Source organism: Gadus macrocephalus, chromosome 14 (genome assembly GCF_031168955.1).
Source record: "Gadus macrocephalus chromosome 14, ASM3116895v1".
Classification (NCBI taxonomy): Eukaryota; Metazoa; Chordata; class Actinopteri; order Gadiformes; family Gadidae; genus Gadus; species Gadus macrocephalus.
The window spans coordinates 10,391,574-10,409,396 of NC_082395.1; the positions used below are offsets into that span (position 1 = coordinate 10,391,574).

The window sequence follows — 17,823 nt, forward strand, 5'->3', positions numbered from 1 at the left end:
TTTGAATTGGTTTTGATTTGCCTTTATTCAATCTTGTTAGGGTCAAAGTATGTTAATTTGGCAAATTTGAAACCGTACTTGGTGCATACAGAGGGGACTGGTGTGTTACATTTAATTATATCTTGGTAGTTGGGAAGAATAGATAATTACATACAATTCGTGGAAGACCAAATTAAGAGACTGCATTTCTCCCGGTCTTCATAAATATCTGAAGACTAGTCTTTTCTGGGAACATCTCACCGGCTGGTATCGTTTTTTATAACACTAATATTTAGATGAAATAACTATACAGGTGGCTGTCACCTCTTGAAACAAGTATTGTAAAAATGTGATTATTATAGCTAACATTTCCTTTTTTGTTTCCATTTGTATTTGCTTTGATAGTTCTCAACCTCAGATGTAAATCTATAAAATCCTCTGCTAAAAGAGTTTACTGATGGTGCTGTATTTATAGGGGATTTCATTGCCCAACAAATGTTTCCACTTATATTCATAATCAAGAATCCTCTTGCAATGCAGAAGGACCAAATTGACACAATGTAAAGAGTTTACATGAGTCTTCTATGGTAAACCTCACTCCTGAACGCTTAAATACACTTAAATTTGCCAACCCATATGGCTGCGTTCATTTAGTTTAGCAGTTAGTGTTGGCTTTCCAATCCCGGGGTGTTGTATTGTGTGGTCGTCAAACAACCGTCCATTACACCAGTCCACCGGCCGACAAACCTTATTTGATTATAGTCTTTTATTTCTCTATACCCTGTCTTTGAGCCCATCTGTTATACTTCTAACACCCTTACCTTGGAACCATCTTTTAGAGAAGAGATACAACAGCGCTTCAACTTAATCACACATATAACCACTCTCTAACGTAATACATGAACATAACCATCTCTAGCCTCGTACCTAAATTTAACTACCATTAACTAAATACCTACACATCACCATCTCCAACATAAACTATCAAACCTAAACTTAACCATCCCTCACATAATGCCTAAACTTAACAGTCTGTAACCTAAACCAAACCATCTCGAAGAGGGCCTAAATGTAATCATAACTATACGCTGTTAACATGACAAATAATATTGGATTAGGTTTAGGTTGTCGTGAGGTGTCGTAAGCAAAGCGTTACCAGGCTTCTAGGTTGCATCACAACCAACTGGCTGTAACACATCAGTCTACCTACTTTTTAGCAGTGTATAACATAGGATTGAATGCGTTTAATTACTGTTTTCACAGATGTTTTTATTATTTCTGAATACTAATACTGAATGCCAGAACAAAAATCCACAAACCAGTCGAATGATAAATAAGACTCAGACAAACAGTTCTCATTATTGGTAAATAGGTCACACAAAATGGTAAGTGGTCAAAACACAAAATGTGACAAAAATAACAGGGATATCATCGTATTTATCTTGAACACATTTGCCCACTTGGCCCTGAAATCCCAGGCTCTTCTTCAGTCAGATCCTCCACATTTCTCTTTTTTTTCTTCTCTCTTTTTTTCCTCTTTATAGATTTGAGCTGCAAGACAAGACAGTAAGGTGTGTTTTGATAAATGGCCACAAGCAACGGTCACAGTGGACCCAACATATTCAAGTCGGACTTAAACTCAACACAGCAGTTAGAGGTGAAAGCAACCTCATTGAAAAAGTAAAGGAGGAGAAGGCATCGGCGGATCAGTGGTAGATTCCTCTGAGGAAGCATGTCAACACAGGTTGAGATGCATAAGCAGGGCGCAGTGGCGTCACCCCTTTTGCTCGGGGCGTGGTGGTTCCGTCTCGGTGGTTTCACCGGTGTGAGGCGGGGGTTGGCTTTGCTCTTGTGTCATACTCACAGCGAACTTCTAGTTTACACTCCACGACGTCCTCGCCGCTGTCGTTCACCGCCTTGCAGGTGTAGACCCCCCCGTCAAAGGTGCAGGGCTTGCGTATCTCCAGGGTCAGGACGCCTTGCTTACTGAACATTCTGTATTTGGCCTCGTTGGAGATGTCCATCTTGTTTTTGTACCAGGTCACTTTGGGCTGATGAAGCACAAACTATTGTTACATATCAAGTCGTTGTTCCCGTAGACGTAACAATTAACCTGAAATAACATGTCATAAGCATGGATAACATGAGCTAAAGAGTAGCATTCACACGCTAATAAATGTAGAAGTCCTTTGGATCATGGACCAGGGATCAGGGACCAGTGGCAATTCATCTTTTTGTTTTGTAATGTTTTAGGATAGGACATCAACCACCATAATCATCGGTTGATGAGGATAAAGTTTGATTCACATTCTCCCCTGACACAGTTAAGATCCCCCAAATCCGGGAAAGGAGGATTTGTAATCCTCAGAGGATGGAATGTTGTGGCTATGTCGAATTAGCTCAAGAGGTAGAGCAGTTGCCTTGTAACCGAAAGGTTGCTAGTTCGTTCCCACGCTCCTCCTAGCTGAGTGTTGATGTGTCCCTGAGCAAGACACTTAACCCTAACTGCTCCTGACGAGCTGGCTGTCGCCTTGCATGGTTGACTCTGCCGTCGGTGTGTCAATGTGTGTATTAACCGATGTAAGTCGCTTTGGATAAAAGCGTCTGCTAAATGCCCTAATTGTAATTGTAATTGTACCAAAGTAGTACCTTAGGGATCCCTCTAACGGAGCAGCTGAGCGTGGCGTTGTACCCCGCTATCACAGAGCGGCTGACCAGCGGGTGGGTGAACTTAGCTGCCTCCGAGAAGTCGTGCTGCTTGTAGTTGGGGGACTTGTAGCGGCTACCTGGAGAGAAAGAAGTGAAAACCTGGGGATGATGTGTCTGTTTTGGCCCTCATTATGTCCAGCTCTTTGTTGAGCTAGAGTTAGTCCACACCTGACATTAAGTTACGAATGAGTTCAGTGGTGAACAAGGTGTCCATCTCATGATGAAGAGAGCATGAACCTGTGATTGATAGCGTTGGTCCTTGTGCCACAATGCCCACCTGCTTTCTCGATGTAGGCGCTGTCCTTGGAGTTGCAAGGTTCTGGGCTTAGGCCGACGTGGTTTATGGCAAGCACTTGGAAAACGTACTCGTTCCCCATGACCAGGTCAGACACCACGCAGTTGGTGCGTCTGTGCTGCTCAAACACTGTGAACCACTCCTGTTCAAGAATCCACATGACTCAGTTTCACGTATCCATACATTCCATATATATTTTAAGCAGCAGGGCAACTGATCTATGGATAATCAGTATTTTGATATAAATTCACAAGGTGTAATGTTGTTAATGCAAACAAAGCAACATGATCGATTTAGAACTACCTGTAATGCCTTACATTCAACAGATAATGCTCTTTGTAACATGATAATCACAAACAAACAAACACAACACACACATTTGTTACTCTGGGGTGCAGGATAAATGAAGTGAACCTAATAATGAAGTAGTGAAATATGACCAGGGGTATCATCAGGAGAGGAGGACAAATATCTGTATGGTCGGACAGTCAGCCAATGTGGGTTCAGTGCTATGAGGCTATGATTAGGGCATTCCAGGTGGCTCTGTGCTCCATCAAGCAAGTTGGGAAAGGTGTTGGTTTAATATCTCACATCCAACACATCCAACACCCAGAATGCATCACTTCTCCTGGCCCCCAGGGAGGGCCGTGTAGTTATTTGTCACAAGGGAGGCTAAAATATCCCTTGGTGGCCGGGCCGCATTCCCCCTCGCACTCGGTGTACATATATTTATACGACCCATTGGAGTCTGTATAATGGGGAGTTAAGCTATCTGAGGCCGATTGTGGTTAATGGAAAGCGTCCCAAGAGAAAACCAAACAAGCCACTGCTTCAAACAGTGAATGAGCAACAGGATAGATATTGCTACAATTAGGGCGGCCATTGATACGAACGCTTGATATTTTCAAAAAATACATCAAGTATTACTGACATATCCGGTTGTCTTAAGGCTGGTAGTAAATGTCTTGTCTTGGTGTTAGTTTTCAAGAATGATGAAAAGATGGATTTCAATGTGTGCCTGGAAAGGGTAACCCGGGATACTTCATACCATGGTCTTCTTGTCGGCCTTCCGAACAAGGTAACCAATAATATCACAGTTTCCATTGTCCTTCGGTGCCTTCCATTCAATTGCAACGTTAAAACTCCACACGTCCGTAATCTTAAGGTCTTGAGGGGATCCTGGAAGATCTGTCCAAAACAAAAGTGTAACCTGTTAAAAAGGACATTCATAACTTCTAACTTTAGTACCAAGTTTTTCGTCACCCAGTTTGAAACCTGTCTGCCTCAGTAGTCCTCACCCACGATCTGTATATTGATGCTGGCTGTGTCTACAACGTTTTCAATCTGCACCTGGAGATCATATTTCCCAGAGTGTGTCCTCTCCGCCATACGGATGAAGAGGATGGTGTCTGTGTCGCTGTTGCGGAGGCTGACTTCTGTGGGTTTCAGGGGCTCACCATCACGGCTCCAGCTCACCGTGGGCCTTGGCTTACCCTGCATCCATAGATGAGGATGAACACATTATATCAGCGTCACAGCCGTATATCGGATGAACACATTATATCAACATAACATATGTATATGAGGATGAACATAGGACATCATTATAACATCAATACATGAGGAGAAACGCATGACATAAGCATGTCGTCAATATATGAGGATGAGCAAACAATATAAGCGTAATATCCCTATGTTAAGATGAAACCATGACATAAAATGAACAATATAATTCAATACACTGAGTCACAAGGACGATTCATTGGATCATGTTAATTGGTCCATATTGGGGACATTTATTTGAATGTATCTTTCATATATGTAGCTAGCCCACTTGACATAAACTGAAAGACAAGTTTAAGGAAAAGCAAACCCCCCAAATTTTTGGATGCAATTTGAAATAGCTGCAATGAGCAATGTTAGCTAAAATATGATACTCCTGAGTAAATTTAATAAACTGAAATGGCAAATTGGAATTGGATTCAGCTGGCTTTTTGACTCAGTTTAAAGTGTACCTGGAATGGAATCACAAGATTGATGCTCTCTCCAACTTTCTTAACCAGAGTCTGCCGTAGGTTTCTGGGGATCCAGATTTTGGGCCGCTCTGTTCAGGCCATGTGAAGAGGAAGAACATTTATACATATTCAACACAGCAACATGCATGCAAGGTTAAAGTCCCCAGCTAGATATAGATGAATATTTATATATATATATATATATAGATATAAATATGTATGTAACCTGAATAGACCCTTTTCAAAGAGGTCTCATTGCAGGACAAACACAGTGTTCTACTCTATGAAAAGCATCTATAGAGACACCTATCTTTGAACCTGGTTAGATTTCCTTACGTTTATTACAAGAAGAAAAATAAACCTTACTGTGAAAAAATAGTTTCAGGTATCATTTCAGAAATACCCACGCATGATCTCCTGGATGCTGACGGCCTGGGCCAGTCTGGCGGGGGGACTGGGGCCAGCCATGTTGTAGGCCCGCACACGAAAATGCAGCTTATCTCCAGTGCAAAGATTTTTGATTACCACAGAGTTTCTGTCAATCAGACCTTCAAAGGCTGGCACCCATTCATCTGCTGTGATAAGAGAATCAAAACAGAAGGCAGTCGCTTTTAACTCTTGAGTCGAACGCGAATGAGACCATGTCAAGGCTTTTACTGCAAATGGATTTTCATGATATCTGATTTCTACGTGTGGACAGGAAGGTAACAACACAAAATGGTGTCTTAGCTTCACAAATCCCTATCAAACCCCAACATGCAGGCAATTTGAAACCCACTTAATGCACTTACCATCATAAAAGCTCTCATGCTAATGGTATCCAGACAAAAGCCTCCTCTAAATAGGTGACTGGCAGAACCTAATGCTGTCAGGGCTAATGTTGCCTGCTTCCAGACTGAAGGGTATGATCATGATCATTTTGTAATTTAAAATTGTTTCTCTCACATGTAATAGGTCATGTCCTTGCCTTGTCTTGCCCCCCCCATTATCAAATTGTTATGGTGTGGGTACTTACTGCCCTCTTTGCAGTACTCCACCCCGTATCCTTCCAGCTGAGCTGCGCCCACCCGCTCAGGCGTCCTCCACTTCAGTGAGATGGTGGTGTTGCTTATGTCATCAATGCACAGCCCAATGGGCTCGCTAGTAGGAGCTAGGGGAAGACAGAACAAATGTTAATGCATACCCTGACTGTTTGTTCAAAACCAACACGAGTTTGCAAACCAATGTTGAGCATAAGAAGAGGGGATCGACTTAATACTATATATTTTTCATCAGATCTGAGGTCACTTGTTGCAGACACTTAAGTGCCGAGGGGAGCAGAGCTGTTAAACAATGTAATAACCATCTGTTGGTGAGTTGTATCCGATGGTGGTGAAAACTGTCGGACAGATTCAGTAAGCCACAGTGCACAGAGAGGGTTTGCTTGGAATGTCTCAACTCTTACCTCCGGAAGAGGTTTGGAGACGGGACATGGATCACCAGAGGAGCATGTTCTAGACCTTGCATGCAGCTGCCAGGAAGTTTCAAAAGCCTGCCAGTGCTTTGGTTGCTTTGGGATTTTCTCGGTCATGCAAGTTTTTAGGCAAAAACACATGCCAGTGTGTTGGAAGGAAAACTCATACAGTCCGAACTCTGGAACAGGGGATTGAATCTTTAGGTTCTCGTGACAGTCTGGACAATCACAGGGGCTGAGGAATTTGTCCTCGAAAGGGACTAGGGTTAGAATTAAGATCCAGCGACTTTTGCAAAACATTTCTGATTGGTCGAATGGCCTAGATGCAGCTTTTTAATTTGATAGCTTCTAAAAAAAAAAATCTTAATTTGAAGGCGCTTTCATGTCATATAAACGTCACCAAAAGTGAGGAAGTAAGACTGGTGAGGTTGTTTCCTCTTTTTTGATTACTAATAGTTAACTCACGATCATTTGAAGAAAGATGGTACCATAATTAAACTATTACATAGCCTGCAGTTGACCTGGAGAAAGCTATTGACTTTGTTCCCCTGGAGAACTAAGTCTTGGTCTAGGCTGAGGAATTTGGTGATCAAGGAACTCAAAAATATAGACACTTCTCCTTATCTTTGAGTGCTTCCCAGCTGAGTTTATTTGGTATCCTTTAACAATACATCCTGCATGTTCTGTCTGATTAAAGACCCTGTGGCTGCTGTTCATGGCTCCCGACTAGGCTTTGAAAAATTAGTGTTCCCCAAGAGGAGCTGGAGGTTATGTTGTTAGGGAAAAAGACATTTGGGTAACTCATCTTTTATCATTATTATGCAACATTATTGGAGTAGAAATGGTTATAGACAGATTGATGTTGTGCCGGTGCTGGAGTGGAGAGTTGTGGAAGCAAGCAGATTTTTGAGCCACCATGGACACAGCAGGTCTTGAGGAAAGCCAGTGGTCCAGACGACACAACTGGGACTCATCCTGGAGCACCTCCAAGCTGGGCTGATGCATTCAAATCTGCTGCATAGCTTTGGGTAGGCAATGACGTGTTTGAGTCTTCTGCTTATGATTATGTCAGTAATCTGGTTTAACTCTCATTTGACCAATTGTTGACCAATTACATTATGGTCGGTCGGGTCATGATGTCTCCCAAGGTCTCCCAAGGTTATCAAATTGCGTAATAAACTATTTTTGTCACTGCTTCTCTAAATATATCAACTTCATGACTGCCACTTTATGGCTCAACTCATTGACCCGTTGACAGTCCAGAAAGTTCTGGCACCACACAAATCCAGAAATATGCTGAAGGTCTTATGCATGCTCTTCCTTGACACATGGTTTAACCATCCAACCAAAATACTTGTGTTTGACGGCTCAAAGGTTTACATGCAGATTTTGACAGCAGACAAGAATGTCCATGGGGTAATATGAGGTATAACTAATGCTAAATACTTATATTACCAACTCATACTTGTTTCACAGAGATTTAGTCAAATGTTGACCTGCTCAAATTTGAGGGGTTTGCTAGGCAATCCAGCCACAGCCTAACCTCATATTATTTCCCCATGACTAAATATTACACAGACTGTATTTGCTTTATTGTACAGGCCACGCCAATCTCATCAAGTTTAAATATTTGTTATCTTATCTTTTACTTTCAGTCATATTGCCAATAGAAGCACATCTATGCACTTCTATACTCATGTTTAAAGTAAGTTATATCCTAACTTATATTACCATTATATTTTTCTTGTTTATTTTTTAATTGACAGAATAACATCCAACTGCCACCACAACAGAATTCAAATCAAAAGAAGCCTACTGCAAACGGCTTCAGGTTCCTGCTCAGGTTCCTGCTCAGGTTCAAGCTCCGTTGACTCTCCGTTGGATGGTGCTGTAGGTTCCCCCGCAGCTGGGACAGAGATTTCTTCTCCAGGAGCACCCTCCACTGGCCGCACCTCATTCTCAACACACTCTCCCTCTGGTCCAGTATCTCGGGCCTCAAGAACTAGATCCTCCTTCAAAACACACTCTCCCTCTACTCCACCATCTCGGGCATCAAGGTCGAGTCCCTCCTTCTCAACACACTCTCCCCTTGTTCCACCATCTCGGGCCTCAAGTTTGAGATCCATCTTCTCAACATGCTTTCTCTCTGTTCCACCCTCTTGGGCCTCAAGGTGGAGATCCGCCTTCTCAGCAGACTTTCCCTCTGTTCCATTATCTGGGGCTGCAAGGTCTAGATCTTCCTTCTCTTCCTCCTTCTTCTCGGGAACTTCTGGTGGTGGTTGGGTTGTCTCTTCTGCCACTGGCTTCTTCTCGGCGGTCATCGGGAGCTTTGGCTTCGTCATCCTACTAGCTTAGTTAGGGCTGCTGCTACTGCTGCTGCTGCTGCTTAAACTTTGTCTGCGTACTTGGGCTTATTGTTTTACCTCACACCTTGCTCTACTCGATTGTCTCTCTCTCTCTCTCTCTCTCTCTCTCCCTCCTCCCTATTGTCTTCCTCTCCCAGTAGTAGCAAGGCTCAAGGTCCAGCTGGCTGAGCTGCATGCTAACATTGTCTTATTTATAGAGAAGGATGCCGTGGATGGTTCCCTAATCAGCTGTCTTAGGAGAGATGGGCTGCCGGGATACATTGAAGATCGCACGAACACTTCCCGGATGATGGAACTAAATTAAAACAGTTAACGGTTGATTTAAATGCTTCTCTCTTATAGAGGTGTCTTGTCACAAACACCATTTTATTTGAGCTGCTGTGTCTATGTTCACTTTCAAAGTGTTGCATGTCATGTTACATGTCACAAGAGAAAAGTGCTTTTGAGTTGGTACAGATGCTAACCGCCTTATAGCAAACCTTAGCCTACCTGCCATCCCACGTGTCCAGTAGAGCGTATAGCATGATTATCAAATAGGGATAATAGACGTAAATGTACGAACCCTGCATTTTTATCAAATCATATATTTGCAGGGCCAGTTTTGTTCAGATAGGAGACCTTAATTTTTAAGACCATCATGCTTTCATTTCCTTAGCAAAAGATCGATAAAACCTAATATTTTAAATGTGTGTGTGCAAGCCACAACCACTCATGCACAAGCACACACACAGGCACACATGCATGAATGTACTTCAGAAGCGTTCATGTGAGTAAGGTTATGGATTTTTGAAAGGGACAATGTGTAGGATCTTTACTTGCATAAATAATTTAAATAGCAAATAAGTTAAGGTGTAAAAAACCCTTAAACATGTGACCTTTCCCTGACTCTCCATTACCCAGAAAATCTTGTGGGTTGAAATAATGGCAGAAATATAAGTTCTTTCTGATTTTTTACAATTTCAACATTTAGTCATGGCATGAAGTATGATATTTTATGTGTGTATGAACATGTAAGTATCAGAAAATGGGCAGTTGGTGAGCCGACAAATGTTTGGCAGCTCCCATAGCTGTAGCTTTGTTTTGTCCAACAGAAGTGAGAACATTTAAACTACCCTGGAATGTAACCGATGAACATGGCTCGCCAACCTCTCAATTTCAGACAGGTGAGTTCAACAAAAATCTTCACAGATTTACATCAAGCATAATTGTGTCCACCCCCTGACACTCAAATAAAAGCCCCTCGCCTGATGAAACTTCTAATAGGTCACCCATACCTTCTGTTCCACAATGGGACAGAATGTATCATCCACCTTGCCACACCCTTACACGGTCACTGTCTTTGTCTTTATCTTGCGTTGCACCAATACAATAAGTGACCTGCAGTAAAGTTTTTCTGCTTGAGCCAGAGCGTACGTTTTTTAAAAGTGTCATGGTGAACGAAGGTGGAGTGCCATGAAGAGACTCACCGACTGGCACAAAGGGCTGGGAGGCAGCGCTGTGGCGCGACATGCCGATGGCGTTGACAGCGTAGACCCGCATCTCATAGGCCACGCCCTCGATCATCCTCTTGGCTTCGAAGGTTGTGTCGGGGTAGGGGTCAAAGTTCAACCTCATCCATCTGTAGCTTTGTTTTTTCTTCCTCTCCAGCACGTAGCCTGTTGACGGAGCGAGGGATTAATGAGCGCCGGCTTGATCGGAGAAGAAACGCTGCTTGTTCCTCCGGCATGTGTTCCTACCGATGACAGGCTGACCCCCGTCAAACGCAGGGGGATCCCACTGGACCACACAGCTGTCCTCACCCACACTCAGCACCCTGGGGGCCAGGGGGGGGTCTGGCACGTCTGGGGAGGGCATGTGGACGTCAGAACAACTGAGAACATCAGAGACCGCTGGACTACATTATTCATCATAGGTATTCGTTTATCGTTTATTTTGGGGGGTGGGGGATGTATCTGGTCTTACAGCTGCTGTGTTAAGCATGAATGTGTGAGTGTGTGGGTGATGGGGGGGGGGGGGGGGGGGGCAGGGAACTCCTTCTTACCGACCACTTTGACGTTAATTTCAGCGGTGTCCTCCCCGGCCGGGTTGCGAACAACGACCGAGTAGCCCCCCTCGTCCTGCCTCTCCGCCCCCTCAATGGTGAACACACAGTGGCCCATGGTGCTCTCCACGTGAACTCTCCCGTCTCCCTCTGACACCACCTGCGCCGACCGTGACACACACATCAGCGCTTCCCTCTTTAGTCCCGACACCACCATCCCTTTATGAGCATCGCATCGTACCATCCGTGCGTCGCTTGCAACGTATTTATCACTGCAGATGGTACTTTCGGTCCTTCACGTGTTCACGCAACGTCAACGATTTGTCATTGTGGTGTTTGTCGTTTCCTCCGACACGACACCATGCATTCAAGAAGTACACGCCGTGCCTTACAAACAAAGCTGGAGGACCAGTGCAGATTCTGTGCTAGTAAGGGTCAGTGTTTTATACAGTCTACAGTATGTTGAGTATCCTTAACCTCTAATACACCCACCACGTGCTGCTTTATTATTGCCGAGGGGTTCAAAATATTTCCAGCATGACATTATACTTTAGAATCCAGCTCTTTTAAAAAGGGAGGGATCTACGACTAAGAAATGGCCTGAAACGCAATAACGTCAAAATGCAGAACCATCTGCAGCTTTAGTCAGTGACTACTCAACACGTTGGACGTACTTACTGTCCACCTCTGAGTTCCCTCTGTGATGTGTGTGTGTCCGAAGGGAGATTCAGAACATGCTCTTACCTGGCCTGATGGAATTAGCTCACTGCTACATGCATGACTTTCATTTTCTTCCAGTACTTTGTGGTGATCTAAATACAGGACAGAGTCCAGGCAAGGCATGCAATATGCTGTCTTCAACATGAATTACGAAGGGAAACATAGAGGTTAGCATTCTTCCCCCTGGTCCCTACATTTGAGTGCACCATAAAGCACAGAAAACAAAGAAATAAGTTGTTTCTTTAAGGTTTACGAGACATTCAACATGCATTGTGGGGGTACTGGGTTTTTAAAAGTGATATGCCGGCAAACGACATAAACAAATCAGAAAAGGCGACAGGTGCATTTTTTTGTTATCCAGATACTGTGAGGAGACACAACTTAGGAGGGGGCAAATGCACAAGGCTAAGAGACCTGTCAAAGCTCAAGCCAGATCTAGATAGAGCTTACCTTTCCAAGCTCGTTCACGGTCCAAGAGAGGGGGGCCTTTCCTTTGTTTGCAGCATCCTCTAGCTTTGCAGCACTAGCCTACGTGTGAGCAGAGCAAAGCGGTAACAGACGAAAGAGAACATCTTCTTTTCCTTCTTAGCAGTTAGTGGTCTCTTACCTGTTCACAGTTCTAAGATTACTGAGTACCAATGAGTTATGTTACTGTGCCAGATATAGTATTTTATATAGTAGTTGGGAAGAAGTATAACATTCATTATTATAATTACTATGAAGCCAGCTTCATGTTAAGGCTGGTTAATTGTATTTATGAACCTTGAGAATTCACAGAGGCCTTTACCTACTGGACTCTGGATCAGTCCAAATTGTGTTTTAAGGAATTTGACCAAAGTAGGGCAAACAATGTGATTAGGGTACCTTCCCTCCCTTGGTCCAAATCACTGTTGGGGCCGGATCACCAGTGATAGGGACGTCCAGCCGCAGTTTGTTGCCAGCCACGACTATAATGGTAGAGTCCGCACTGCGGCCCATACAGTCCAGATGGATCTTTGGGGGATCTGAGGAAAATGAGCGAAGACATTTAAAAAGATGTCCTTCTTATTACATTATTTAAATTAGAATGTTTTCCTTTTTTTCAATAACAAATAAAGATAAATGAAATTTTTATTGTATACCTTGCCGTGGAACGTAATCAATCTTCACCTCTTAAAGACGAATACATATAAAAGGAGATACATGTGTAATTTTAGTCTTCAAATAACCCAGAAAATTATTAGAATAATTGTTACTGGTAATACGAAATTGAAGTATTATTCGAAATTGACTCAAAAATCTATTTTGTTTAATGTCTAGTGGCTATAGAATAAATGGACCACCCAGGAAATTGAGCTTGGCAGAGAGGTTGAAAGCGTAGCCCTCTGGCACGAATGTGTAGTCTCCCTCATCCTCGGGGGTCACAGCATCGATGGTCAGCTTGTGAATCCTGTAAAGGTTAAAGGTCAATGTGAAATATCTGCAACATTTGTCAGTGCTTTGGAGCCTCAGCATTCTAAAGGGAGTCCCATGTACACCATGGTAACCAATGGAGGACGTGCACATGTTTTAATTTACTATCAGGTAGTATATGTTTCCGATTGTCCTGTATTCAAATGGCATGTGACAAAAAAGTCAGAGCCTGTGAGGGAAAACCAAAACAACTTATTTTAAAACGAAAAGTGATAATAATGGGTTACATAGCAGTGCTGGGAAGTGATCCTGGGCCTAATCTCCACTTAAATGCAGAAGGTGTTTTAAGATCAGAAGTAAATATTGACTCAAATTGCCCCCTGTGGGTTAAACACATGCTATTGCATGCATGCATTATTATTACTATTAATGATAATAATAATAATAATTGTAACGTGATTTTAATTATTTATTGAATTAAAATGAATTGAAGACTTTGGCGGATGTGCCGTATAGGAAGCTGTTGCAATAGTTCTGTGAGTAATTCTAGGTGATTCTAGGTGAATGAGTGTTTCTGGATGGGGGCAATGTTTCTGAGGTAGAAAAAGAAACTGGGTCCAAATGAGAGGGTTGGGTCAAAGATGGCGCACAGGTTTTGGATGTGAGAGGATGGGTGGACAGTGGAGCCATCGATACTGAGGGAGAGACTTATGGCCGATTTAGTAAGGGATTCCAAACCAATACAACCAAAACAGGGGTTTTGGTTTTCCTTCAAATATGGAAGCAAACCTTCCGAAAAAACATCGGGAAGGTGGTTTGCCACACATGGGTCAGGGCCCATACTAGCAGATAACATACAGCAATAAAGTACCTTTACATTAAAGGTGCTGTAGGTAGGAGAAAGCAAGCAGATTAGAACTGAAGAGCATAAGGTTTAGAAGATAATCCAAAAAACACCATGCATCTTGTCTTTATCCTCTATCGAGAAGTGTTGCATTTCTCCCACCTGTGAAGGCCGAGCAAGATGGATTCCCTGAACCAATCCCGGAACAGATACCCTGATTGGTTAGAAATTTAGCGGGAGCGGTCTAAAATCTAAATTGGCCCCTGCAGAGGCAGGTGCAGACAACTGGAAACGGATATTCTAACAGCGGTTACACTCAAGGATAGCTGACGGATAGCTGTATTCCATGTTAACACATGACACTCCAATAATAGCTCTTCAATCTTTCCTACAGCACCTTTTTATAGAGCCTTCCTGTACTTTTCCCCCTTCACACACACCTGCCAACGTGAGTGATATGGGTTCTGGAGCTCGCCTTGACCTCCACACCGTTCTTGTACCACGTTCCCTTCACCTTCTCATCAGATACCTCACACTTAAAGAACGCCTCTTCCTTGGCCTTCACGGTGAGGTCTGCGATGCTCTGGTAAACCTCCAGGTCTTTCTCTGGGTGGGGTAGAAAGCAATGTTTACCATTGAGTATTGGGATTTTGATGTAGGGTGGCAGGGGTATGTAAAGTATATTTTTGGATTCAATTAACTGAGGGGTGTGTGTGTGTGTGTGTGTGTGTGTGTGTGTGTGTGTGTGTGTGTGTGTGTGTGTGTGTGTGTGTGTGTGTGTGTGTGTGTGTGTGTGTGTGTGTGTGTGTGTGTGTGTGTGTGTGTGTGTGTGTGCATAAGGTATAACACAGGGCTATCAACTATAGCCAATGTTGTACTCTGCTGTATCCTAGCAACAGATAGTAGGGTATCAACACTTTTCTGATTTGTGGCAACAAATATAGCAGCAGAATTTCCACAGCGTTGTCGATGTATTCATGAACTCCTGAATCAAAGCAGCACCTACATAGACGCAAGAGTGTACCCTATATACGTACAGGAACTGAATGTTACAGGAGCTTGTTAGAGGTCTGGCAACAGGAGGCCAGCGAGCTGTGCATAGTCAGCTGGTTGGTTGGCTGGCAGACTCAGTCTGATTGTCAGCCAGATCATTTGTACTGAATTCAGGACAGGGAGAGGAGACTCTGTGCTACAGCCCAATGGGGATGCCTACGTGTTCACACCATGATACACTTGATACTCAAATATACTATATGTGTACCCTATACCCTGTGTATGCCGTCACGTCATTAAAGATAAAACAAAATATTTACAAATATGTGTGCATAACAAATTTTGGTTACACGGTTATGAAATTGGCTGAATAATTTATAATATAATAGAATTGTTACTAGAGGGTTAGGGCTTAAAACATTATTTAAATTTCAGACAAAATAGTCATCATAACGTTGATTGTAATAAGGTATGAACTTGGACATTTATCTGCATACCCTGCTTGTCTCAGAAGGGATCATGGTAAACTAATCAGATTCAGAAATAAATATTCAACATTCTTAATAATAAACTGATCATAAATGATAATTTAGAAAACATGTAAGCTAAGATTGTAAAAAGTAAGGGTCTATTTTGGCCCTCGGTTGTTTTTTTTTATAATACTTTATAACAAAGAGTGTGGAAACAACTTGGGATGGTTCACTAGGCTCTAGGTAAGGATAAATAATAGTGTGAGTTCAGAGAACTGCAGCTATGGAATATGTCTGCTAACTTTAGCTGGCCTTCAATGTGTTGTAACCTTGGCAAAGTACTGTTTGTAATCACCATGGCCACCAGAATAACCAGTGCCTGGTGCACTTGAATATGTGACTTAGTATGGCTTATCTTCAAATAATAAAAACTGTTCTTCGTTAGAAAAAAAATTCATTCTCCACAATTTCTAATTTTAGATTATCTTTGTAATATATTTGTGAATGCCTTTTCCAGTTGAATTATGTGCTTCAATGTTAATAATTATCCACAAATACCTACCCTGCACCATTAGTTCTGCTACTGACTCTCCTCCGTTGGTCTTGACTCTGTAGTGGCCGCAGTCTTCTTTCGTAGCCTCGTTTATGATCAGTATGTGCTTCAGGCCGTCCTTCTTAAAGCGATACTTGAATGACTCGTCTCTTGTCAGTTCCACGCCATCTTTCTCCCTATAGAAACAAAAACAAATCAACCATTGAATATGTGTGTATATATATAACTTTAATGTTCACTGGAGATATATATATCTTTGTCTATATATATGTGTCTAGATCTAGACATCTAGATCTAGACATACTGATAAGTGTCTGTATATATCTATATCACCCTGCCAATGTGCTTTTAATTGGGTATGACGGATAGAGTTCAGCAGTTGGACCTCAGAGAGAACACCTTTGGTTGTTTACAAAAGTTCAGCTGTATATATTATATATGTACCTTTAGATTTGGAACCAAACACTTAAAAAGTAAAAGGAATAACAAAAAGATAAAATGAATGTAGGCCTAAATGTGCCTAGTTTCATAGCTCAGTCTTTCTATCTTTCTGATATATATATTATTTCGTGGTAACTGGTCTTATATGATCCTCAACATAGTGATCTCTGCCATTTCATCACTGTCACTAAAATAAGACTTTTAAAACCATTAAAGTCATTCAGAGAAAACATTTCAAAAACGTCATTGTCTGCGGGACAATGACGACGAGGTGTGGGTTGACGTGTTGAGCTCTTTCTGGGCAGCGGCATCCGAGATAAGGTTAAGCATCTTTAAACCTTTTAGTATGACGATGAGAGCCCTTTCTGGGCAGCGGCGTCAGGGAGATAGTTAAAGGGAACATATTATGAAAACAACACTTTTCCTGGGATTTGGGGTGTTGTTTTGGGTCTCTGGTGCTCCCACACGCAGACAAACTTTGAAAAAAGTATGTGCATGATTTTTTTGAGTGAGTTATGCATTTCTGAAAGTACCCCACCTACAGTTACCAAACGAACGAGTCCGTTTTGGCGCCCCCTCCTACGTAGGAAGGAGGCACAGTTGAATATTACCTCCCACTTCCCCACTCCCCTCCAATCAGAGCATAGCTACGATTTTGTGGACCAGCGGACGAGCAGCTCCGGCGGGGGGAACTCGTGGCAGCTCAGCTCCGGGAGTACAATCCCTTTCTCTGTGGCGGCAGTCCGGAGAAGGAGACATGGAGAAGAAAGGGATTGTACTCCCGGAGCTGAGCTGCCGGACTGCCGCCGATCTACCCACGCCAGACTTTCCGGAGCAGCCGGAAAGCTTCGGTGGCAGTTCAGCTCCCGGAGTACACCACCGGAGCTGCCGGACTGCCGCCGAAGCTTCGGCAATGGCCGGACGGCTTTGACGGCGGCCGGACGGCTTTGACGGCGGCCGGACTGCGGCCGGACTGCGGCCGGACTGCGGCAGCTCCGGCGCGGGGAGCTCGGCGGCAGTTTGGAAGCTCCGGACGTCAGACGCAGTCTTTATGATTCATAATATCATCCGAGGCGCACATAGCTTTTGGCCGTGATATTAAATATAATATCATATAAATACCCATATATAATATTATTATTATTATATTATATTATATAGATATAGAGCTCCAGGAGTCTGCAAACGGCAACAATCTCTTTGCCATGCTGTGGTTCAGTCTGACACAGTGGTGTAAATATCGAGAGTGCAACCGTCGATATTTCCCCCCCCCCCCCGCTCGGAAGTCCTGTCCAGGGGCACAAAATAAATAGTTGCACCGGGGAAAATCACCATGATGTTACGCCCCTGGTCTGACAGCTCATTGGTCAATGGGCAGCAGCCCATTTGCATTTAAGCTACAGACACCAGAAACAGTGCATTCTGAAGGGACTGAAACAGAAGGGAAGAGTGGTAGGCAAGATTTTTTTTCCTAAAAGCTATGCAAACAGCTTCAAAAACATGTTTTCCGGAACTCAAATACTATGGTTACTAGTTGTAAAAACGCCATAAT

General features: G+C 43.0%; 1 protein-coding gene across 1 annotated transcript in view; it reads right to left on the minus strand.

Moving 5' to 3' along the window:
• Window positions 1-1,222: 1,222 nt before the first annotated feature.
• The window catches only part of mybpc3 (myosin binding protein C3), a 28,098-nt gene continuing 11,497 nt past the window's right edge, over window positions 1,223-17,823 (minus strand). Inside the window, exons 15-32 of the mRNA XM_060070604.1 lie at window positions 15,840-16,006; window positions 14,255-14,420; window positions 12,901-13,007; window positions 12,700-12,729; window positions 12,443-12,582; window positions 12,029-12,106; window positions 10,859-11,018; window positions 10,554-10,658; window positions 10,284-10,472; window positions 6,014-6,148; window positions 5,406-5,573; window positions 4,999-5,087; window positions 4,282-4,477; window positions 4,032-4,171; window positions 2,966-3,125; window positions 2,629-2,765; window positions 1,844-2,030; window positions 1,223-1,530 (exon numbers count right to left, since the gene is read on the minus strand). Of these exons, the coding sequence (XP_059926587.1) occupies window positions 1,466-1,530; window positions 1,844-2,030; window positions 2,629-2,765; window positions 2,966-3,125; window positions 4,032-4,171; window positions 4,282-4,477; window positions 4,999-5,087; window positions 5,406-5,573; window positions 6,014-6,148; window positions 10,284-10,472; window positions 10,554-10,658; window positions 10,859-11,018; window positions 12,029-12,106; window positions 12,443-12,582; window positions 12,700-12,729; window positions 12,901-13,007; window positions 14,255-14,420; window positions 15,840-16,006 (2,419 nt within the window). The 3' untranslated portion in view covers window positions 1,223-1,465. The remainder of the gene's footprint in view (window positions 1,531-1,843; window positions 2,031-2,628; window positions 2,766-2,965; window positions 3,126-4,031; window positions 4,172-4,281; window positions 4,478-4,998; window positions 5,088-5,405; window positions 5,574-6,013; window positions 6,149-10,283; window positions 10,473-10,553; window positions 10,659-10,858; window positions 11,019-12,028; window positions 12,107-12,442; window positions 12,583-12,699; window positions 12,730-12,900; window positions 13,008-14,254; window positions 14,421-15,839; window positions 16,007-17,823) is intronic.